Raw genomic sequence first — 25,445 nt, forward strand, 5'->3', positions numbered from 1 at the left:
GGATTAGAGCTTTAGGGGATTAGCTATGAAGGCTATTTTGAAATTTGTAGGTGTTTATTAACATTTTGTATCCTCTTTTGTTTAGAAATGTAAGTGTACCCAGAGTGGCTAAATTTCAGCACTGCAGTTATTCTTCAGTGGCAATGATCAGTGATGAGGCACAGTAGAGGAGTTAATGGCATATCTCAGCTCTTGTGGTTGGTGTTGTACTGGTTGAAACACTTGCAATAACTTGGAGTTGGTGAACCTCAAGAGATGCATCATCCCTGGGTACAAAAGGAGAGTGGTGTATATGCCAGCTAGCTGTGACAAGGCCTGCAGAGGGTTGGAAGCTCCTCCATCCAACAGGATTTAGCTTGGAAATTGCAGTAGTTTTCCTCTTCTTATGCACTACCTGAATCTTGTAAACAGAGTACAGACAAGAGAATTTGTATCATGGAATCAATTAAAAGGAAGAAATATACAGATAACTTAAAATGACACAGAGAATTCAGGAAGATAGTAATGCATTGCATGGATGGAAAATTGAATACAACTTTTGAAGAAAGAAAACATAGTAAGTACATTAAGCATCTGACTAGCATCACTATAGTGCCTAAGTAGATAGGCAGGCTTAGCAAGAGATGGTATGCTTTGGCATGAATCTGATATGGGGGAGGCCTGTGCATGTGTTGAGAGATTTTTGAGGTAGGCAGTACTGAAATATTTCATCTTCGTGATTGTCAACATTGCACTCATTTCCTGAAGTATGGCTAGAGACCATGATATAGGATGTGAATATCAGCATAGGTTATATAAGATAATTTTCCTATGACGTGGATTATTTGGAGACGATAATCCCATTCTCTTCCCCCTTAAAATTCAACATTTTTCTGAATTCCAAATTTTAGAATTTAGCATGGCTTTTGCAGTGAAAGGCACTGTGTATTACTGATTGATTGCCTCAGTCCTGTGTAAGCCAGGAGGCTCTTGTCTCTGCATAGAGCCCCACTGTGGTGTTCAAGCTCCATGTGTGGGCTTTAAACCTCTCAGCTGTCTTTGAAGTAGACATTCTTTTTCGTCTGTTTTACATGTGAGAAACTGCTATGTAGGCTGATAATGTATCTTTGCTCTCTGAAAATTCAGTAAATAACGTCAGAGACTTGAGAAGCATTCCACATTGTACTTTTTTTAGCTTTTAGAGTGTGTTTCGTCTAAGGTAGTCTATTAACATCAAATACAAACTGCCTCAGAGACAAAGCTTAGAAAAACAATGTTGTCATTCCACATTGTAGCTGTGAAATCTGTATCGACGTTGTCCTTATAGCCCTGTTGCATTATTTCTGTTTTGTCTTTGGATCGTTACTTATTTGATAGACCAGTCATTCACCTCCATCCTCCTGCTCTTTCGTGAAGTGCAGTCCCACTGCACTGGAAGGTGGTGCAGACTTCTCAATCCCTGAGGAGTTAAAAACCCAGACTTTCTTCCCTCTTTCTTTTGAAATAGATTCTTTTCTGGTTTTTGCGTTTTGCTGTATTTTATGCCACAGGAACAATGTTCGTGATGTGGGTGTCACTTTGCTTTGATGTTTAGCCATCCTTGAAAGCTGTTTACTGCTTTATGTGCTCCTTTGTCATGAGCACTCTCTCTTAAATAACCTGGCATCATGACAAGATATTTAAATCCACAAGTAGGTAGTATTAGCTGTTTGTTTCTTTCAAGTTTTTTGCTGTATATGTAGAGACACACTTTCCATAGTACAAAGAAAGAAGGTAAAAGATCAAAGCATCCACTATTTTTGTTTTTGAATGTAGTCCCTGGATGATGCACCATAGGCTAGCTGGAAATTTGATCTTTATTGACTTTGCCACCTAAGAGAAAAAAGAAAATAGGTAAAAACGAAAATAGTAATTGGAAATAGCTCCTGTGGAGCAAAGCTGTCATGAAGCAGATTGATTCAGCAGTGGCAGAGTTGCTTTATTGATTGTGAGTCCTTAGTAAATTAAAAAGAGGACCAAATGGGTTAATCTTTTGTGTGTGTGTGTGACAGTGACAGTTTAGAATGTTCTGCCAGGATAAAGACACAGATAGGAGTGTGGGAATGTTATCTACTTCAGTCAGTAATAGGCTTTTCAGAGATAAGAACAGAGTTCTTCAAAACCCTTCTGGGTTAAATGTTCTTTACTGTACTGTAGACAAAGAATAGAAGAAATACTGTTGCTTGGTTTTTTAAGCATTCAGGTGCAGTTATTCTAGATAAAGGAATGAAGCATAGGAATTGCACTAATTTTTTTCAGATGTTCACAGCGGGTTCCTTAAATTTGATTCTGTCTGAATTGCAATGTCAAATTTGTTGTTAATAGAAAAAGTGCAAAACTTTAATATATTCTAGCTGAGGATCTCTGCTTCATAAGCAAAAGTCAGTTTTGGATTTGGATTTTTGACTCTTTCAATTACTGCTAATTACTTAATGTCATTGCCTATTTGCAAGTAAATTAATCCTTTATTTATATTTTCCTCCCCAAATCATCACTGCTTGTCATAAGGATGATACTCATTTAGAAGGGGAGCAGCCACACTGTGTGAGATGATAATAGAGAAGCTGTTCCTCCACGGAAAAGTAGGGAGCAGGGACAGAGCTGGGATCCTGTGCTGGTGAGGACTAGACTTGCCAGATGTTACGTACAATAGGTAATCTCCTGCTTTTCAGCCTCAAATTCTGCACCATCAGAAATTTGTTTCACATATTTCTTGTTGGCTTAGCATAGCTGAAATTCAGCCAGGAGGATATGTTTTCCTCTTACTGTCTGCTGTTTTCCTGCCACTTTTGCCTGAAAATCCAGCTACCAGGGATAGTTTTGTGGCCTCTTGTTCCCAACATGCTATCTGTTACAGAGTGCTCTGAACCTCTGCTATTTTGGATGCACAGTTGTTAACAGGACAGGGTTTGAGGAGCATCTTCTGCTAAGAGACTCTGGGGGGCCATGCAGTTGGTGGGACAAAAGGAGCTGGAGATGCATGAAGTAAAGCAGTGGAGAAGCCAGGGAGCTGGAGGAACTGTTTCTCACTGCTTCATATAGAGTCCCCTAGCCTGGCATGCAGAGAAGTGAAAGGGAATGAGGTCCTCTTCCAGGGCCTAGAGGGAGATGGGAACTGGAAGTGTAGGAGACCCCATAGAGCTGTCAATCATTGAGTCTTGGAGAAAGTGCTGTTCTTGAACATCATCTGCAAGAACAGGGCTTTGTCACTACTACTGACACAGAAAGAGGGACAGTGGAGTAACTGAGCCTCCAGGAAGGAATCTGGACAGTCCAGAAGGAGTCTGGACAGTTCAGTTTATTCTGCCATACTTCTGAAGAACCCAGTCTCTATCTTGTCCCATCACAGCTGTCCCCCAACAGCAGTGAGCCAGAGAGGCAAAAGACAGACTGAGATATAATCTCACCCATTTCATCCAACCACTCCCCACTTCTTTTCTTTTCATGCTTTTCCTTTCCTTACTTGCTGGTCCTGATTAGTCATCCTCTGGTTTCTTTGCCTTGCCAGATAGCTACATCTTTTTACAGAGGCTTACGCTTAGTCATGCTTTACGGGACAGCCTCCCCATCAGATCTGTGAAGCCACTGTGTTTTGTCCTTCTTCACCCCATGCTTCTTTAAGGATACCTAGAAGAAATGGCTAAGTGCAAGGGAAGGAGTATATTAGCAAGTGGCTGCCATTCATCTATTTGTGTAGCTATTGAAGTGTTTCATAATCATTAATCAGAGCTTAAAGGTAGGCTTTGTTTCTGTTCCCCCATATTTCTCTTCCCCTTTCAGCCCCACTGTTTGTCACCCTTGTCATTTCTTGCCTTAAACTTAGATAGCTCAACAGGAGAAGCTGTGTCACTCTATGTGGGTGGTACTACGGCGTAAATAATTTTTTTCCTAAAAATGTAAATGCCATTGTAGTTTGCTCCAGTGTGCACAACATTAAATAGTAAATGATGTAAGTGGTAATTTGTAGTGTTTAAAAGTCTTGCTTATTCAATCTCTGTCTTGCCGATTTTGTGCTGAATGACTGATCATTGCACCACTGCTTTCTCTTTGTTAAATGCATCTGTATGCAGAAGCAGAACTGCTTAATTTGTTTCGATCTGGCATACTGTAGTAAGTCTGCTTTTAAATTGCATACTTAGTAGGTTACAAATCAGGTGGCAGCACTTTCATGGTGCTAATTCTCCAGTGTAGCTGGGATTGCTGACTTGAATAGTATTTGACCACTTCTCTTTTTTGGTAAGTCTTCTGTAACTTGTTTGGCTTGCTTAAATGACCTGCTCCTTATTTTCCACAGCAAGAGTTTCTCTCATTTGGGAAATGTAAAAGGGTAACATTCCTAGCCCAAGCAGAAGCAAAATGTAGCACTGCCATCTGGGCTGTGAAATTTGAGCTGAAAGTGTTACCTCAATGTATTGCCATGGCTAGAAGCCAGGTGGGAAATAAAAGGATGGTCTGGTAGTTGGCATGTTAGTCAGGATCTTGGTAGACTGCATGTGCTTGTTGTGCTGCAAACCTACAAGAATGTGGGCAGGTTGGAAATTATTTCTCTGACCTAATACTGGTTATCTAAATGTTGTGTATCTACTCTGAGTTAATTGTCTCAGCTCAATCTGCTGTGAATGGATAGGCATCTCCAGAGGGCATAGGGTCATTCCACATCACTTGGCTCTACATTTTAGATTAGGATGAATCACTCCGTGGAGATACTTGTCTCTCTCTGCATAGACTTCACAAAAAGACGGTAGCTGACTGCCTTAGCCCAGGTACCTAACTTTCAGATGGCTGAGTTACAGCCAATGAGCCTTCTCTTCCTCTTACGCAGTTGCCTTTAGTTGAGGGGAAGTAATCCTTTCCTACCTCACAGGTACACACAGAGATTAAATGGTGCTACCGTGTTCTCACAAAGATAGATATTACTGTGAAAAGAAGAAAAAAAAATTTTAGTATTTTAATTATCTATATACACACATATATTTGTGACTGCCTCAGATTTTTGAACACAGTGCTGAAAGGGAGAGATCTTGAGGACAGAGACCGAGAGGCTTTTGCATCCCTAGGAAATAGGTAGCTATTTCATGGCAATATTCTGATAAACACATTGAAGAGGCAAACAAAGCTAGGACTTAAGAATGCCTGATGTGTATATGAAGCTCTGTAAGTCATGCTCACTTGTGGTGGCTGGTTTTGTTTCTTTTTAGATTGTGATGGATTTCAAACACCCTGATGGCTGTACAGTGGCAATTATGCTGCCCCGATGCAGTTTATTGGTGATGGCTGGAGAATCCAGATACCTGTGGACACATGGGTATGTGTAAGAGTTCCTGCATTGCTGATAATAGAAGAATAATATATGTTGTTAATGACATTCTGTATTTAAAATTGCTCTGGAAGAAATCAAGTCAAGTTTTGTAATTAATATACAAATTCACTCCTCTGCTCAGATGCTGCTCAGGTTAAATTGAAAAAATTGGGGATTTTAGGAAGCTAATTGCTAGTCCCTGAGCTGCAGTTTCCTGCTGCTGTCGCAAGTGAAGTTTCGCTCGGAAATTGCTCTCACTTACATCTGTGGTGTGAAAGTCCTCAATGATTCTGAGCTGGCAAAGAATTGATTGTAGTGCAATTAGCTTCACCATTTCCTTTCTTTCTTTTCAGCCCACAGCTTTTCCCATTGGATCACAATCAGCTCTTCCCAGCTGCTTTAGGGACACTTTAACTACTGATAAGACTGCATTGTACTGAGCATATTTGGGATCCTGGAAAAGAGATTTCTTGAAATATGTCTTGAGGCTTTGCTTATTGTAGGGTTTAAATACATGCTTTTTTAAGTCATGCACCACTGGGAGATACTTGCAATACGAGTGCCGAAATTGGCGAAAAGGCTAAAACATTGGCGAGCTCCAAGAGTGACAGTAGTGCACTTCAGGAGAATGTGGAAACCCTCATACTGGACAGAAATGCCCATGGTAAATGTTTTTTCTTTGTTTGACCCAAGCTGTCACTGGTTACAGAAGTCAACTGGAGACACTAATTACATTCTGTGTAAATTAAACATCAAATCCTTTTACTGGCAGAAGATTTCCTACCTTTTAATTTTACTGGTTAATTTGTATTATGAAGAAGGGTGAATGTGAACTCCCCAATGACCTTTACATTATTCATTTTTATAGAGTGCTTATACCACCTGTATATTCCCTCATTAAATTAATTGTAAAAAGCAGCTGGTAGTCCTGACGTGCATCATTGTAGAAGCCCAGGGCAGTGAAGTACTTTGTTTTTCGGTATACAAGACTAAACGCTGACACCAGCATTATGAAGCTTCTTATTCTGTCCTGTCAAATACTGTCAGTCATCTTTTGTGAAGGTTATCTACAACTCTGAGAGCATAGTGCAGTTTCTGTGTGACTGTGAATATTTCCAGTGACGTTTCTGGCCTGGGGAGCTGGGAGGCAGCCCCCAACCCCAGGCATCAAGCAGCTCCATGGGACTGGGCTGAGGCCAGATTGGGACATCAGCCCATGGGTCAAGGCCTGGATCAGCGTGGCAGTGGCCGTGCACAGACACAGCTGGGATGCGTCTGGGGCTGTAGCTGGGGCAAGGCCCAGTGAGAGAGCCTCCATTTAAAAGCAGCTCTCAGGGGAAGGTTCACTTCTGGTTGGGTAACCTGGCAAAACACCATTCCTGATACTGCAATAGTAAAACAGCTCTGTGCCAAGCAAGATGATGTGCAGCATTTTATTTTTTATATTGGGAAGCCTGGTTTTAGCCTAGCCTTTGTCTAGAGTTCTTGCTTGTAGTGTAGGCAAAAGGAAATTATGTAGGTTGAAACTAGAACCTTGAAAAAGAAGAATTATTTCTGAAAATATTAGCTGCTATGCTTAGCTTATTGCTGCAGGTACAAAAGAAAATCAAATAGAAAATCTGCAAACTCACGATTTGAAGGTCTCCTGTCCAGGGAGTCTTGGGCACCTTCAGCTGACTATTTCATCATAGCTTCATTATCTGCCATTAACAAGACAGTTCTTTATTAGATCCCATCCTTTCCATGGCTGCCTTTGGGAGATTTCCATTCTCGGGGCTGCTCCGTGTCTCCTTTTTGCAACATCTAGATGGAGCATCAATGTGCTGCTTCCTGATTTCCAGACAGAAAGGACCTGCACTCTTTTTCCCTGTGGCTTGATTAGAGATCAACTCCACTGCAGTAGGAAAGATGGCATACAGCAAAGTATGGGAATGCTGACCAGGCTGCAGGCTGCCTTCCTGGCATTCGGATCATTCTTCTTGGTTAAGAACAGACACTGGTCAGTGGTTTCATGTGACCTGCAAAAAAGTTCCAGTAGAAATTTGAGACTGAATGCTCTGCTTTATTAAAAGATGTAAGACGACTTTTTTCCCCCCTTTTGGCTCAACCTATGAGGGTTAAACTCAGCTAACCAATATGGAAGTCAGTTTTATACTGAGAGTTTGTCCTGCTGGGAGTCAAGTACTTTGAAGTCAGCAGCTCTGAAGGGGCTCCACTGAGAGGCCAATTCCTTAGAGGTGATTTTTTTTTTTCCTTGAGGAATTTTCTGTATTAATCTTCTTGATGACTAAGTTCATGAAGCGTTTCAGTGTGACAGTAACAGCTTTGAAGTGCTAAGCTATTTCCCTGAAGAGTTTCCATTTTGTTCCAAGAGTATCTACTTTTTCCCATGTGCAAGTGATGGAAAACCACATGTGGGTGCAGCTGTTTCTCTTCTCTCATGTTGTATGTTTTGTATTTTACTTTCTCATTTTCCTCTTCCTGACTTTGAGAGATCCATTTGTAGAGCTATTGAAAATTCTTGGTTTCAGTACTTCTTCGTAATGTAAATCTCTTAATAAAATTATTTTAAACTTTTGTCACCCCAGAAAAGTTCCAAATCACTTTCATTTTATGAATTTGGCCTTGCAACAATGTTTTTGTTTTCCATTAAGATCAGTGCCAAATCCAGAAGTAGTTTAAGAAGCTCTACTCCCAGTTTGCTTGATTGATAGATAGATTTTGGTCAAGAAGGAAGAGCTACAGCAGAGTTTCTCCCTTTAGGCATTTTAGCAAATCTCCCAAGTGCTACTTCTTTGCATATTCTGTTGTCAATAAATGGAAAAGCAATTCTGTTGCAAAGCAAAATTCATTGGAGACGCCCGTTTTTAACAAGAAACTTCAATCTGCTAATGTAGAGCTTGGCCAATGCTATGCTTTTATGCCCATAGCCGCCATTTTTACTAGTCCATTTTATCTTTAACAAATATATCTCAGATTTTATCTAGAAAAATAAACAGTGAAACTTTATGGAAGGAAAGGAAGGGAGGAAAGGGAAATGTAATCACTTGCAATTAAATAACACTTTAACATAATTAGTTCATGTGTCGGCACCTTTTTTTTTTTTTCCCTTCTGAAATTGAGTAAGTTGAAAACTGAGAAGCAGCAGTACATTAAATAGCACGTTGTAATCACATTTGTCACAATAATTAAGAAGTGCCTTCTTACAAAGATGGATTGGTTTTTTTTCTGATGCAAATTATTCTTTTATTTTGTGTTACTTTGTTTTAGGATTACACCCCGAAAATATGATGTCATTCAAGCATCTGAGCTTGGGCAGAAAGTTGGAACAATCACTGCTGATGTTGGAGATTTAACACTAAATCGAAGGGAAACAAGGACATCATTTACATTCAGGAAAGTGAGGAGAAGCCCTTGCAACTGCAGTAAGTGTCTTGAGGTGATCTTCAAGTAAAAATTATTATTTATCACCAATATGTAAGCATTTTTTTTTTTTAAGCAAACTGGTTTATCCCTTTGGGTAGTTTTGGCAGTCCTGGTAGCCATTCCTGAATGGCTCAGGGTTAGGCATACTATATGGCTTGAATTGGTTGCATCCATTTGGCTGCTGTGGTTTCTCTATACAGGATGGCATTTCACTTGCTCTAGAGCCAGGCAGGTAATCTGGAATCTTGCATTTCATTGGGACCTCAAGTGCTGGAATAATGTACCAGAGTAGAAGTAGCTGCTATTCTTCAGGTTCCCATTAGTTTTTGTTGGTTTTTTTTTTATTTGAAGGGCACTGTAATTCTGTGAAAATAAGTACATTAGAGAAGGAGCAGCAGTCAGATCTGCAGTGATAGTCATGTAAGTGCCTTAGGGCAGTACAGATAATAATAGATAGGTGGCTCAACAATTACATGGAATTGAAGTCCATTTGTGCCCTCAGAACAGAATTTCAGAGGCTGAGTTGCAGTGATGTCATGATCTTTGACATTAGGGGCACTGTCTCAGTTTTGAAAACATAAACCTTGTTAATATAGCAGGATGAATGATCACTGTGAACGGCCTCTGGTACACGTGGGCAGGTTGCTTGTTTTAAGGTCATCAAACACTTCTGCAGTTTGACCTGCATTTCAGTTTTTAAAAGGTAAAGGAGGAATGAAGCATTTTTTTCATTTTAATATTTCACTTTTAATTATATTTTGCTAAATAAGTTTAACCAACAAGGAATGACTTGAAAAAAATTTTATTTTTTGTGTATCTGTTGCTGCATCTAGTTTACCCATCTGTCTGTGACAGCCAGAAAGGACAGCAAAGACAGGTACAACCTTCATTTCCCCACAATGAGATGGAGGCCTCAAAGCTGGAGCAAGAACATGTGCACAAGGTGTACGAAGAGATTGCCACACACTTCAGCAGTACAAGGCATAGCCCGTGGCCCCGAATTGTAGAGTTTCTCAGGTCACTGCCAAAAGGGTCAATAGTGGCTGATGTTGGTTGTGGTAATGGGAAATATCTAGGCATCAATGAGGATTTGTACATGGTAAGTAGTAGCTACTGTCGTTTGTTTTCATTTGTAGCAGTGTTTATTCCATCATGCAGTTGTAACATGTTGGAGCTTCAGTTGTGGGAAGAGTGCCAAAAACAGAAAGCTGTTTCCTGATCCAAGATCAATTACCAATTGTGTTAGGTTTCCACATCCATTCACTCTGTGCATTACCCTTTTTCTTTTTTCAAAGCCTCTTTGCTTTGCAAGTAAAAATATGTTAATTAAAAAAATAGTAATGGGTGCAGTGGATGAAAAAATTGCAATGGATGCTTTAGCCTTTTTTGTTGTTGAATAAGCTTAATGAAAGGGAAAATGGTTGGGCAGTTTGAATGCTTCCAACAAGTTTTTCACTTGGCTGGTGGGTGTACCTGTCCCTGTAATCTTCATGGGCAGTACTACTTTTCTTATATCGTTTTCGCTTCCCTTTTGGCCTGGTGGCATGGCTCATTTGTGAATGATGTCATGTTTTGGCTGTCCCACCTCTGACTCTGTGCATAGGCCCACTAAATATGCCAACATAAAATTCATGGGGGAGTCTCAACTTCAGCACAGAAATCTGGCCTTTCTGTCACTCCCTTTTCTTTGCTTTTAGACAGTTCTGACATCATTCTTGCTGATGTTCTCATCACCTTCCCTGTCTCATAGTCTGTACTTAGGCCAATTTTACTTCTCTCCCTTCCTGTCAGGGAGACATGAAGCACATACAAATATGAACCAAGAGATAGTTTTTATCACAAATATTTCAAAGACTTTTTTGCAAGGGTCAAATATTTGTACCCAAAAGAAATCTGAGAGGTGTGCATTATGCTATCTGCTCTCCCCTGTTCCAGAATTGTCTGATTCTTTCATGTGCTTGTACTGTGAAACACTTTGAAATCCATCAGGCTTGAAAAGTTCTATGTAAGGCAAAACATTCATTATTAATAATAAAAGTCAGACTTGTTTGTGTGTTTCAGGAGTTTCTGTCCTGCTATTTATATTCAGCTATAAAACATAAGTTGTTATTTACAGCCTTGTCTGTATTTGTAATGGATTTATTTCCATTACTGTTCTTATAAGGTAGAAAAAAATAAACTGATTTATAAGTAAGCATGTTTATGCCTGGCTACTGTAGCCTGAAAATAATTATTAATTTTTCAGTCTTTTCAGTCTGTCACTTCTGACTCCTCTAAGAAAAATCAGCAAACCTAACTAGAGAGAAGAAAAGTTTATCAGGGTACCATGAAGGTCACCTGGTCCTAGAATGAATTTGGTAAATTGCTGTTCTGTAGGTTTGTGGAATGCTTTTAAGGCGAAATCTCTGCAAGATGCTGTGTTGAGAAATTGCCAGCACCAGTCTGTCTTCTGGAGCCCACAGTTAACCAACTAAGGGAAAGAAAGATCACGTATCTATTGGCAGTCAAATGAAAGCCAGCCCCTCTTCTCTGTTACTTTAGGAGTTACCTCATTTCATGTGTGCCTGCAGGAGAAATCCAAAATGTGAAAAATAACAGTGAAAGGGAGGAAACTTTTAAAGAAGCAGTTGAGACAGTTGAAAAACAGAATCTGGGAATTGCTTCGTACAGTTGGCCTCCCTTGACATTTTATTTTCTACTGGTGACAACTAGTTCTTCTTGGTTGGAGCTAGACTCTAAACTTTGCATTTGCTTATTTTCATCTGCAAGCTAGCACAGAGTCTCAGGAGGGTGGATGTGACTTCTTCTTTCTACTATATTTTTATATGTCAGCCAAAGTGTGGTTAAAGAAAACCTGGTGTATATTGTGTTTACAGATTTATTTTTCTTTTAAACTTTTGACAAGGTATCCAAAAAGACTGAGAACTAAATTACTGTAGGTGGGAGGGACGATGTGGTGTTACACTGGTTTGGAGACAAAGGAGGGTAGGACTGTTGGATGTCGTTCAGTACTTGATGAAGGGTTATCAGTAAGTGTCACTTAGATCACCTAGCATGGATATGAGTAGTTGCTGCTAGTGAGGACAATGAGATGATCCAGGGGGACCTGATGGTTTGGGAGCAGGTTAAACTGCAGCAATCTGTTTTCTGCTGAGAGGAGAAAATACTTCGGGCACATTTGGTGCCATTTATCAGATGGAACTTACCATCACAAAATGCCAGAAAGCCAAGCACTGAGCAGCAGTCATAAGCATTGGGTCAAATTATTCTAAGAGACATAACATCACTTTGTTCGTAGGTAATACAAAGCCTCATTCTTTGACTGGAAGGAAAGTGCCAGTAGACAGGACTTAGCAAGACATTTTTCTTATGGTCAGCTTTATAGAGAGTGAACTGTCCTTATGATTTTTTTTTTGTGCCTCTTCCTCTAAAGCAACTGGTAATGGCTATTATTTGAAGCAAGATACTACTTTAAATACTTCGCTATTTCTGTGACTGCAGAAGTGACCGACATCAGTTCTTTGTTTTGTGGATTCCAATTTGTGGAGAAATCGGTACTTATTTATTCCTTAATGGGAACTCAGTACTTGTGTATTCCTTAATGGGATTTTTACCTCTATTCCTTTGCCATACTGTTCTATAGGAAGTACTGTAGAACAAGTTTTAGTGATGTATCAGTATTATTACCAGTAGCTTATCTTGTTGGTATGGTGACTGTTGAATGAGTCAGCCTGTTCAACTGTTCTTTTTACCTGAGGGAGAAAGGAGCAGTCTTTTCCACTTCTTGTGTTTCTCCTGGGTTCTTATTTGGGCTCAACAGAAAGGTCTGATTATACAGGGCTGTTTCTCATATTGTATTACTTCCATTTACCACGGGTTGGGCATGGATCCAAGGGTGAGGGGTTAAAGAATATGCTTTGTGTATCAGGTGCATTGTTAGGTAAGGAGAGTGCTCTCTAGATGCAGGGCATCAGTTTCCTCCCTCATTTACTCCTCTTGACTTGGGGGCATAAAATCCAGGCAGAAACTTAATAAATTGCTGCAGCCTTTCCTTCACAGCAATTGCTGTGGCTCGTGATAAGTTTTCATGCACAGTGTACTGGAGGTCTTAGCCTAGGTCTTGTTGGGAAAGAAGCAATAAAGCAATGCTGTGAAAGTAGGAGTTGTTTAGGGGTTGAGTAGAGCACTGTCAGTCCAGCCATCTAGCCTGGTGTGTTTTGACTCAAATACTGAAAACCTGAGGCAAGCACTTTCTGAAGGCAAGCGATGTGCTATAAAGGTTACTGTACATTTTTAGATAGGATACTTTAAGTAGCAGCACTAATGGTAGATCAAAGCTAAGGTAGCTCTCTTGATGGTTTTAATCTTCAGGCGCTGTCTGAAAATGTCTCCGCTGTGGCCTGTACTATTGTATTTCCTTCAGCTTCTTTGGATGATTACATATAGCCTTACTTACTTGAGTATGGGTGTGTGACAATGAAATGCACGAGTCCAGCTACGCTCAATGAAAACGACAGTGCTGTAATGGCTGCATTATTCTGACACAGTGAAAGAACAGCAATTTCATGACAAACAAATTCAGCTTAAGAATGTTTGAGCAAGAGATGGAATCCAAGTCTAATGTAGTTAGGACAAAGATTGGAGAAAGATTGCATTTAATAAAGTTTCAGATTACTCTTTCTTTTCCTGTCTCACCCAGCTTTTTTATTGTTTGAAAAAAATGCAAAAGAGAGAAACGGTATTAAGGTTTTTTGGGTCTGTTCCCCCCCCCCAATCCCTTCCCCACTCAACCTTGTTTGGGGGAATTATTTTAACAGTTTAACTGCTTTCAGGGTTAATATTCATATCTGTAAGCAGGATTTTATTTTTACAGAATGCTATGTTTCAGCCTTACGCATGCCCCCATCACCACAAGGGTTTAATTCCAGAGCCAGTTGACATCACTGCAATGAGTCTCATCAATTTTTATGAGCTTTAGCTCTGTCTCCCAGTTTCCAGTGTTCAGGTAGATTCGGTGATGTGTAAATCCCCGCAGGAACGTTCAGCATCCTCACAGGGCTAGGGTGTGAGTGAAAGACATTGAAGCTTTTCAATTTTGTGGTTTACAGTTTTAATTGAACTGATAAACTGGTGGGAAATCCAGTAACAAACAACTGGAAATGCCACTGGGTAGATATTTTTTCTTTATATATAGAAATTACTCTCCTTGCCAGAATACTGATGCTAGGAAGAAAAATGATGGCAATATAGGAGCCAAACTGCTTTGCTTTTAATACAGACATTCTTATTTCTGTAGTGCATGTCATTCAAAGGTATTGGTAATGTTGCTTGTATTTCACATGACCATGGCTGTACTGGTGTCTCTTTTTCTATATGTGTGTGTGTGTGTTTGCTGGAATGTAATTTGGTTCCTTGAGGCTCTCATGCTATCAGTTATAGCTGAGGTGTTTCTCTGGGGAGCCACAGAATTCCATTTGGCGGCTGGATTTCAGAATTAGATGAAGTTTTCTTCATCAGTTTCTAATGTGCTGAATCAATCACATTTCCAGATACTTAAATGAACTAATTCTACCAGGTAGAGTTAGTTATAATGAGATAACATAGAAAGAAAATATATAATGGTGGGCAACCTTGACCTGTCTTTACTTATCTTTATTCAAGCTTGCAAGAGGATTTATCTCTTGTAGATTTGCAGCACCATTACAAGGCAAGCTATTTATTTAGTGTCTTTTGCCCTCTAATGATCTATTGCAAACCATTGCATTAAGTAGATTTTATAAAACTTGTTTCAGCCAGGAGTAGCTAAACTGGTGGAGGTGAAGGTGCCTGGGAGCGCTAAGGAGCGGGATGGGATAGCTGCCTGTGTTATCCCGTTCCTAGGAAGCCAGTACAGAGCTGCTGCAAACTCAGACAGATCACAGGTCTTACGTTTGTTTCTCCCTTTCCTTATCCTCTTTTATCGTACTCTTTTTTGATACTTCCATTAGTGTAAAGGTTTGCATTACCCAGCATGCCCTAAAGAGGGGGTGCTGTATGCCAGAATGGCAGCATGCTTTTGCCTCTTTCCTAAGTTTTGTGTTTGTTGGGGTTTTAGTTGCAGAGTTACAGGCCTCCATACTAATACAGATTTCCTGGCTTAAAACAAGAGTTGGATGCAGTTAGTGTTTATCCAGATACAATGAAAATCAGTGCCTGAAATCCCTGTTAAGAATGTAAGTGGATTCTGAGGCCCAGTACATAGGTGTCAGTGGCCACTCTGGAATTCCTGTGAGCCATTGTCCACATCGCAAACAGCAGTGAAGAGAGGGGTGGAGGTACCTGCCAAAAAGGCAGGGATGTGGGAATGGCTGCCTGGAGTAAAATCTGAGAAACCTGAGAAGCCTGCCCCCTTTGTGGAAATACTAAAAGGTGTACAGCAACTTGCTGAGAGGTGGACTGGCTAAGAGGTGGATTCAGCTGAATAGTCAGCCATGCTGTTTGAGAGATGTATAAGAAATTGGGGGGGGGTTGAGCGAGGAATATGATTTGGAAAACAGGTATAAGAAATGATTGAGAAGACTCTCAGATAATAAGAAATAGGGAACCTTAAAAATGTATACAGCTTGGCTCACCAAGAGATGTATTAGATTCTGTTGGGTTTGGATACTGAACTAATAGTAATTTGTCTACCTTTTTCCACTCTTCTAGAAGAGATGTCAGCAAGGACAGTATCGTGTGCTAAGCATCAAAATTAGAGCTATGAACTGGCAAAAATTAAAGCATTCCAGTTATATTTTGAGAATTTTTAAAAAATGTTTTGATTACATGTTTAATTAGAGAGAGAAGAATAAACCTGTTCTAAATTAAAACATCCCTTTGAACTGTTTTCTGTAAACGAAGCTTCATCACATCAAAGCTTCTGTGTGCTTCAGAATGTAGAAATCAGTTAGTAACAGAATTGGGAAGAGTTGAGTTTGGGGTCTTTGCCCGTTGCTGTAAATGCTTTCTATACTCATAAAAATCATAGATAGGCTCATTTTTCAGCTGTAAGCTGGCATGGCACCACTGAAGTTAGCTGCTTTTTGCTAGCTTCTTATAGTCTAAAAGACTGAAACCAATGTGTATTGTTTTTAAATGAATGCATGTTTCTTGTAAGCTAGCAAATGCAGGAATGTGGTGATTGTAATTCTTTTTAAAATATCATGCAGAGATAATTCTAGTAAGGATGCTAAATTTGCTTAGCTCCAGCACCAGGCATATCTGTGGTGACTCCCTGTGTTCAGCATTTATGCATGAATATGTAGCACCTATTATAATGTTTACATTTAAGACAAGTTAAAGTTTTAGCCCAGTATACCTATTTTAGAGCAGCTGTGCATTCCAAGTGATCCATTTCAAGGTCTCCATTTTCGTTGCAAAACAGAATCTTTTTGCTTTGAATGTAGATTCACTTTAAGGATGACAATACAAGCAAGCCTGACTTCATAATTATTTGATATAATTTAGATGCAAATGAGGACTTCACATTCTGTCAGTCGTGCCTTTGTTCTCATTCCCAGTTCATTGGATTTCATCAACATACAGTGTAGTCCTTTTCAAGGTCATTTTGGGAGGGGAAGATTGAGTTCTATTATCCAGCCCATTTTTACTATAGACGCACAGGGCTAAAGCAATTCTTTCTGGAAATTGGAAGTTGCAAGTATTCTTCCCCCTCCTTCTGCCAGCAGTGAATTTGATCCTTTGAGTTTTATTAAATACTGCATGTTAATGTCTTAATTGCAAAAGTAGTTGAAGGCACTGGTAATGAGGCGTGGAATCTCTAACATGCAGGTTGTCAGCTAAATGCATTCCATGATGAGAGTAATTTAAAGACACTTCAGTTGGCTTCCACTGTGAAATGATGGGGATTTATGTTTACTTCCAAGTAAACAAGAGTTTCCTTTTTTTATTCATAAATAACACTATTCACGCAGTGCTTCAGTAAACACGGAGATGAGGCCAAGGAATAAATGGGAAGAAAGCAATGCTAGGATTGATCTTTTCAGGTCTGTTTAGAGCTAGTTGGCAGGACAATACATACTCGTAGTACTGTTTTTGTGAAGGATTATCTTGGGTTGTCAGGTTGGCATTTTCACAACTGTTTCATTTACTTTGGACCAGAAGTCAGGGACCTGACTAGAAAGCAGCTCACCTGGAAGCTTTCAGGACATATGACTGGAACAGAATCCTGGTTTTCTTCAGAACTGTGATGGTAGACTGAAAGCTAAAATGATTTGAACTGATAAAATGAAAAGTCATGATAGAAAATATATTTTCATTAATCCTTGCAAAAGATTTTTTTAAATTTTTAGCAGTACTGTTGTCTCTGCTGGGTTGATTAACTAGAGCAAGTTGTTTGCTATTCTTCTTGCATCAAGGATGGTTTAGTATTCTTTCTATGTCAAATGCAATAAACACTGTCAGCAATAATTATTTAGGATTCTGAATGTTCTCTGCTATCTACTTGTTGCTGATCATTGAAAACAAAAATAAATTAATATTCTCATGCAAGCTGAGTTTGATATACGACTTAGTAGCAGGGCTTTGGTTTGAGCATTCAATGTGCATGAAAATGAGGGTGGTGCATGCCTCACTCTATTTGTTCTTTCAGAAGGGTCTTGATCAGTTTGGATTGTTTTTATGCAAGCATGTAAAAAAAAAACCTCTTCTAGATGCTTTTTCTTATCGTCTCTGACGTGAACACTGGGGAAGGTTCAAAAGGGAAAAAAAAGAAACATTTTATGAAGTGTCCTGAAATGGTTCCTAGGGGTCACTTCATTTGGACTGTACAGAACCTTGGAAAATTATGTTGTGCTTAAATCTTTGTGGATTGTGATACTGAGGGTGAAGAGGACTGTACCTGAGCACTTTGTTATTTATACTGAAATGACGAAACCTGGGTGATCAGTGAAGCTGTGCAACGTACTTCAGTGATGCCACCAAGGTCACCAGATTGTCATTTACACTTGTAGATTTAGCTTTTGTGAGTTGAGTATTTGACTGCTTCAGATGTTGTCAGGTTACAAACGGCAATTGAAGGAAAAGAAAATACTGAGGTTAGGTCACCTCTCGTTTTGCTGGTTTCAAGATACCTTAAGAGCCAGTTTTGAGGAAAAGTTAGGTTGCAACCTGTCCTGGTTCAAAATCAGGGTGCTATAATGAGCTGTCTAATATCCAGTCTGCCATCTTTGTTTTAAGTAAGCATCAGGTTTTTTTCTTTTGGCTACATCTGGAAACCATATATTCCTCTTACTTAAGGCTATTTTTTCACATTCGCTCTCATTTTTATTTTAAACTAAAATGTGTTACCTCAGTAGGAGACTGTGATGAGTCTATTACTGTAAGCATCAAGTGAAAATCATTTTCCAGTTTTGTAATTATCCTCTTATGAAAAGCTTAAACACTTTCTCTTATAGGTTGGCTGTGATCGCAGCAAAAACCTGGTGGATATTTGTGGAGAAAAAAAATTCCAGGCTTTTGTCTGTGATGGCCTGTCCGTGCCAATCCGCAGTGGTTCTTGTGATGCCTGCATCTCTATTGCTGTAATCCACCATTTCTCAACAGCGGTAAGTCACCCCTCTCTGCTCCACTGTACTGCTGTATTGCTGTGCAGAGCTACTAGTATTACAAAAAACTGCTAGTTCGGGCTCATGGAACCAAAACGGAAGAACAAAATGGGGAGAAATAGAAGGTTTGCACTTGGTGTAAGCAGTTGTCAGAGCAGAGTTAAGCTGTTGTGCTGCTGCTGCTTCTTAAACTTTCTTTTCATGCTCTCCCTCTGCTTGTCAGATGCCCTAGCTCCTCCTGGCACTTTGATCTAAGTGTTCATGTTTCATTTTTGTCTGCTTACAATTAATGACACTAGAGAAGGGAGCTCTGCTTTGGGAGTCAAGAGATATGTTGCTTCCCGGCTCAGATCTTGAGCAGATCTCATGGGCTTTTTTCCTCTATGCCTTCATTGTCCATCTGCAAAGAACAACAGGGACACTACTCGCTAGTCTGCCATCTCTCTGGGCTGTGTAAGCTTCTCCTGGCAGGAACTGTGCAATTGTAACAAGCTTCTAGACCACGGAGCCATAATCTGAGGTGGGGCCTAAGGGAATGTTTTCAGATGCAATATAAAAAATAGGAAGAAGTCTGTTTTGGAGAAGGCTGATATATCTTTGTTCAAGTGGTCAGAAGACCTGTGTTTAAGCCATAAATCTGATTCCTTCAGCTGCAAACTTAGGGTGTGTATCATCAGGTGTGGTAGATCTGAATCTGGGATTTTAGATATTGAACAACCTTCTTGAAGAGGTGTGTGTCATTTCCAGCTGGGCTGATATGTCCAAGAAATCCTGCTGAGCACAGCACTGTTTTCAAATGGAAACTGGAGAATGGAGAATTGTGTTCAGGAAAACGTTTTGGCTTGTGCATAGTGATGGGCTGTATTATGAATGAAAATGAATAGTGGAAAAAATTCCTCTTATTGTATCTTCCGGGGGGACAGTAAGGAGGAATTGCTGCCATTCCATTCTCCTGTCTTTCTGTTTATGTATTAGCTTCACACTTCTGTTTTTCCTTTATAGGAGAGGAGACTGGCTGCTATCCATGAACTAGCTCGGCTTCTAAGACCTGGTGGAATGGCACTCATTTACGTCTGGGCAATGGAACAAGAATACAAAAACCAGAAGTCTAAATACCTTAAGGAAAAGAATGATAGTAAAGACAAGGAGGAGGAAATCAATACTGGCATGGCCCAGAGACTGCTTAGTGATCAAATGCCTGGTAGCAGCAGCCAAGACTCAGCATGTTCTGACCGACTCCTTAGTGACTTGAAGTATGAACGCTGTGATGCAAAGCCAGTTACAGACTCCAGACTGCCTGTTCACACTAACCGAACTTCCTTTCACTCTCAAGATTTGCTGGTTCCCTGGCACCTGAAAGGTGGCACTAAAAAGAAAGGGGAAAGTGTTGATACAGTGTCGTTTCCAGCTGGCTCTAAGGAATTGCAAGAACTCAGCCCTGTTTTCCACCGTTATTACCATGTGTTCTGTGAAGGGGAACTGGAAGCAGCATGCAGATCCCTGGATTGTGTGAGGGTTCAAAAGAGTTACTATGATCAGGGAAACTGGTGTGTGGTTCTAGAGAAGTTGTAGCCTGTGGTGTTTCCTCCACTACCTGGTGTTTTGTTTGTTTTTTACAGTGTGAAAGGTATTTTTAATGCAGGTTGCAGCTATTGCCTCTCTTAAAATAGCAGAATAAAGATTGTTTATTGAGTTAATAACAGTAACTAGCGCTGTATACATATGTTAACAAAATAATGGCCAAACTCAGATACTACCTCTGCAGAGTGTTTATTTTACTTTTGTGAATTACAGTGAAGAGGATTAAGTGGGAAAGGCCAGTGTTAAGTAAGGCCAGTGTTGAGCTTTTAAAGACAAAGGGCCTTGTTCTCCCTTCTCTTACACCAGTTTATGTTGGTGTAGCTGTAGTGGCCTCCCTACAGCCCACAGCTAATTGGAATGGAGCTCTGGGTGGGAAAGGTAAAGCTGTTTGCTGTATAAAACTGTGGGTCAGGGAGAAAGGACTGAATGGCATGTGAAGCAGTTTAGCTGAAGAGTCAAAACATTGCCTAAAGTTCAGTAGAGGGTCCTGCCTGTTTTGTTGTCTGTCAGGGGTCACAGATCTCTTTCAGCTTGGAATTTACTCTCTTTTCTTGGTACTATGATTTCCTCAAGGGGAACTGGAAAGCCAGTGGGATACCATAGCCCTTTTTCTCCTCCTTGACCCTCAAGCACCTACAATTCATGCTGTCACTCCCCAGATTGGTCTAGTGTTGTTTGAAAGCTCCTCTGAGGTGTGAGGTTGCCCAGCTGGAATACCCTGACCAGCTCTGCCAATTGCCTGCCTTCCTGTGAGCGCAGGGCTCTGCCTGCAGCACCAGGGCTCATGGTGTGGTGGCAGCTCAGATGCCCCTGGAAAAAAACAGGAAAAAGATTAAAGTGAGGGCAATATTGGTGCAAATTTTCTGCAGGGGAGTTTCAACCCCTAAATGTTGGCAGTGGAACGATTTTTATTTATTGTACTTCAGAAGAATGAAGAACTGGAGTAGAGAGGAACTGATGCTGGGCTGACTGACTCACAGCAGCCATTGCTGCCATTGCCTGCAATGACTAGCACAATTTATTTAATACAGCCCTTGTGTTATCAAAGGAGCGTGCCACCTGCAATGCATTTCCAGAATTAAAATATAATGGACTGGCTTTTGTGTGATGAGTGGCTATTGGTGCCTCTGAAAACTAGTATTGCTAGGCTATGCCCTCATTGATTCATTGCCTGTAGTTGTAGCAAGATCTATGGTATAGGCAGATCATTGCTGCTGTAACTAATGGCATCTAAACCTGAATCATGGGGACTTGGAGGACAGCTGTGTGCCCTTGGCCCACTCCTCCCTGCCTCAGACTTGCAGGTTAAAGGGGTTGCTGTGCTGGCAGCCTGCTCCCAGTCACCACTTCTGCTAGGCTCTGCCATTTCCCCCTCATCATGTAATGGAGAAAATCTGAGGAGAATGATAGTGGTAAGAGAGGAGCTTGCTGCCACCACAGTTCATCTGGCCTGTGCCTTGCTCGCTATCTGCTTCCAAAGAGCCCTTGGGGAAGGAGATCTCATTCCTAGCTGCACATGTTGTCCATGTAGCAGCAGCACTGTCCTAGCTGATTTCTTTGGGCTACAGGGAGGCAGAGGGGCATGTCCGTGGCAGACAAGCTGCCTTGGGCACATTCAGGAGTTGGTTTGCACGTTTATTAAATACCAGGTAGCTGGGATGTGTTGGACTTCCCATGTGTGTGCAGTTTGGCTCTTCTGGTATGCGGCAGAGCTGGTGAGTTTATGCAGGAGGAGCCTTCCTTTTTCCTTGCTAACATCTGTGGTCAGGCTGCTGGGCATTGCTAACCAAGATCTTGTGATGTGAGCAGGCCCTGGTGTCGTCAGGGGAGACATGGTGCTGGAAAGTGAAGAACTAACACTCGCTATTGATCATGCAGTTTCCATCATGGGAGCAACTCAGTGTTTGAACAGTGGTCTGGGTGTGCAGACATGCAGGAGAAGGCAGTTGCCACTCCAAGCCTTGATTTAAGCAAGAAAGTCCAAGATGGGAAGCAGAAACTGAGTCCAAAGAGTGAAGTAAACTGGTTGATGCCATAGGCGGAGATGGAAATGTGATCCACTCCCCGACTGTGTTGCAGGACCAGGCTAACCCTCTAATCTTAAAACATTTGCAGTGTAGCAAACTGTTCATTTCCCAACTCCAGACAGCTGCCTCCTCCCCGCCCTTGCCTGGAGCGGGGCTTCCCCACACTGTTGGAGTGAGAGGGGCTAATCATGGCTCTTGCAGTCAGTATGGAGGTTCCCATTCACTAAGGTGTAGCCCGCAGGCAGTGGTGATCGCATGTATTTGATATTCATTAGGGCTGGTACCTGTTCTCTGACTCTGCTTTTTGCTCCTTCTTTACTCCTTGTTTGTCTCTTACCAATCACTGGTTTTGCTGTTTCCTATTTTCCTCCTCTTCCTTTGACCTAGAGGGGAACTTGCTTCTCTCCCAGCTTCTGCTCCCAGCTGACATGCTGTGGGCAGAGGGCAGCCCTGGGAAGACATGCAGGAGGGTGCTATGCTGATAGTTATCATGAGTAAATGGCAACACTGAGTAATATATATTCAAGCTAAGAAAACGTAAGGAAATATGGCAAATCAGCTGTGAGACCCGAGTTGTTGTTTTAGTTTTATTTGGCATTGCATACTGCTGAGAAACCTGCCTACCAGTTAAGACTACATTGTGTTTTGCAGGGGTGCCCCAGAGTGCTCTCTTCCCTCCAGAATATTTCCCAGAAAGTTGCATTTCCCACTGGGGGTCGGTTTTCAGAAGGGCCCTGCATGACACAGTTTTTTGCATCAAGGCCCCTGAGCTGGCTTCAGTACTGGGACGCTGTGTTTGGGTGCAGCGGTGCACCCAATTCCCAATTCCCAGTGGGCTGTGGGACTGGAGCTGGCCCGGACGGCTCCTGGGTGCAGTGCCACATGGCATCAGTGTGTCACTGGTGACAGAGGGCAGGGACAGCCTCTGTTGGGTGGCTGTGCAGTGACTAACTCACTAAATTGGGCTGCCTATTATTTCTGATTACTATGGATTGCATTAATGTAGAAGAAAGTAGGAGGACCGCATTTCTTAAGCTCTTTATCTGCATGGCCATGTGTTTGTCGGTGCCTGGATTCTTGCTGAGCGGACAGCAGCTGCTGTTCTGTTTGCCTGTAGGTGCATTTTCCGTAAGGATATACAGTGGACTGGCAAGAAACACAAGCGCTGCTTAAAACAGTCCAAAGTGCTGCCCTGTCTTGACCTTGTGTGACAAATTAGGAAATCAGGTCTGCAGTAGTGCTCGATTATTCAATGTACTCTTGTTCTGCCTGGGGAGAGCACAGAGGTGCTGCCTCCAAATTAACTGCTGGCTCTGAGCTGGGTATGGGGTTAAGCGCTGTTTTAACTTAGGGCTTGAATGCACCAAGTAGACATAAACCCTGAACAGTCGAATGTAGACTTCATGTAACAAAGTGATCTATTTTTCTCAGGCGCTGTGGCTCTCCCAGAGCTCTGCTGCTTCCCTGCACTTCCCCGGCAGAGGCAGCGTTAGGCAGTGTCTGGTGTGGCATTAAGCATTTCTTGACTGCCAAGGCTGATTAACATAATTTCCTGACTGCTGCATAAATGAAGAGGTCAGATTCCCTCTTTTACCAGTTCTGTGGTGAAGCACCTGGGATGCCTGAGGAAGGGTCAGACTTTGCTGTCAGCCTTCAAATACCATTGGTATTCCTGCTGTGAGGTATTCCTTTCAGCAAACTGCTTTTGGCTAAGTCACAGCAGCATTTCCCATCCGTTTCACCCTGACCCAGAGTAGAAAGTGTTGCTCTCCCTGTCCCAGGCAGGCCGGCGGTGACGGGTCTCAGCTGGTCCTGGTTCTGGTATGGAGAACACCGGCTTGTGTGGGTTGAACATGCAATACATAACTTGTTACCAAAGGGGGTTTTCCCAGCATTCCTGAGGGCTGTGAGCCAGAGGCCGATCCCAGGAGCCTGTCAGCTCTTCAAAGACATTAAAAGAGTTGAAAGAACTCTGACATCCTCTGAGGCCTGGAAACGTTGTGAAATACTTCTTTGATTAAAGTCAGGCAGTCTCTTCAGATGCTCGGAGAGGAATCAAGTGGTGAAGGAGAAAATGACAAGGGAGGACAGCAGGTAGATGTTAACAAAATGTATTGCAGAGGTTTATCGAGGGGCTCGTTGCAACACAGAATTACATGCCACCACCTCTGCAGTACTCGCTTGCCCCATTTTACCTCCTGGAAGTGTAATGAGCTGAAACTCTTTAAGGTCAACAGTTGGATTTAAATGTTACAGGTTTCACAGTGCAGTGGTTTTCATAATTATTATGTTCCTTTTTTGGCCTTATTTAAATAACAAATGTGGTTAAATGGTTATTAATTTGCAGTCTAGAAGATAAAGGGAAAGCAGAGCTCCATGTGGGTATGACCTGTGCTGTGAATGCCAATGCCTCTCCTGCGGCAGTCCTCCCCTGCGTCCCGGTCATCCTCAAAGTGCCTCAGTGCACCCAGGAGTAGGGAGGTGGCAATTCCTGCTCCAGCCCAAATTCAACTGTTAGTTTAGCTCTGGGCATCTGCAGGCAAATGTATGGTGGTGCGACCAGAGGTGGCTGTTTGTTTCGGGGGTCACTGTCCCCCTTGGTCCCAGCCTCCTGTTCCAGGAACGACCAGGCCACCCCGCCTGACCCTGCATCAGACAGACCTGACTGCTGATGTGTTGCACTGTCCTGCCCTGACAAAACAAGTGCTTCAGAGCATTTGCATGCTTAAAGCGAAGTACACGAATGATGTGATTTGTTCTCCTGGGGCAGACAAAAAAATGAAACCTGCAAAGCACTGAGGGCTTCTCTTAACTTCATAGAGGTCCTTCAGACTGACGTCCTGGTGCAGTGATGCCAGTGACAAAACTCCCCCAGACCTCAGAGAGGCTGGATTTCCCTGGAAGTGCTCAACTTAAGCTTAGTAGGGAGAGGCTTAGGACAGCAGATGGTGAGGGACAACATGCTGACTATGTTGCTTTGCTGACTGAGAGCCCCAAAAAGCTGTGTGGGGACCACAGCTTCTCTTCGGAGAACTTGAAGGACTGGCCTCGGCAGAGTGAGCAGAAGATGAGCTCTTGTACTGCTCCTCAAGGCTATATGAACTCAATGTAGAGGAGAATGCAGTGGGAAAGGCAATTTTCCTTGTTTTGGAATTTCTCCAACAGTTTTAATGTGATTGAAGAATGCTTCATAGATTTATATGCCAGTCCTTCCTTGATCAAAGCATCGAAATCTACTTGAGAACGTATTTCTGGTGAAGCTTCCAAATGATCATTCTGAGAGAATATTTAGGTCTTTACTGAGCAATAAAAATCTCAAGTTTGCTACTTGCCTGGTTTTTTTTTCTGTTTGGTTTTTCAGAACGGTTTCTCTATTTTTAGTGGAGTTTGTCAAGATCTTTATTTTTGTGTGCACAATAATTTCCAACATGATTTTATTGAAATCTGTGATGAAAAATTTGTGGATGTGTTTAGAGAAGTTCTGCATGTGGAAAAAGATGCCATTTCCAT

At 41.6% G+C, this 25,445-nt stretch overlaps 1 protein-coding gene across 1 annotated transcript in view; it reads left to right on the forward strand.

Moving 5' to 3' along the window:
- ALKBH8 (alkB homolog 8, tRNA methyltransferase) overlaps positions 1-23,751 on the forward strand; it is a 51,859-nt gene extending 28,108 nt beyond the window's left edge. The window contains exons 8-12 of the mRNA XM_075490998.1: positions 5,217-5,323; positions 8,588-8,742; positions 9,577-9,842; positions 18,178-18,327; positions 19,330-23,751. Coding sequence (XP_075347113.1) covers positions 5,217-5,323; positions 8,588-8,742; positions 9,577-9,842; positions 18,178-18,327; positions 19,330-19,899 — 1,248 coding nt within the window. The 3' untranslated portion in view covers positions 19,900-23,751. The remainder of the gene's footprint in view (positions 1-5,216; positions 5,324-8,587; positions 8,743-9,576; positions 9,843-18,177; positions 18,328-19,329) is intronic.
- The last annotated feature ends 1,694 nt before the right edge of the window (positions 23,752-25,445 follow it).

The sequence above is a fragment of the Mycteria americana genome, chromosome 1 (genome assembly GCF_035582795.1).
Source record: "Mycteria americana isolate JAX WOST 10 ecotype Jacksonville Zoo and Gardens chromosome 1, USCA_MyAme_1.0, whole genome shotgun sequence".
NCBI classification, from domain to species: Eukaryota; Metazoa; Chordata; class Aves; order Ciconiiformes; family Ciconiidae; genus Mycteria; species Mycteria americana.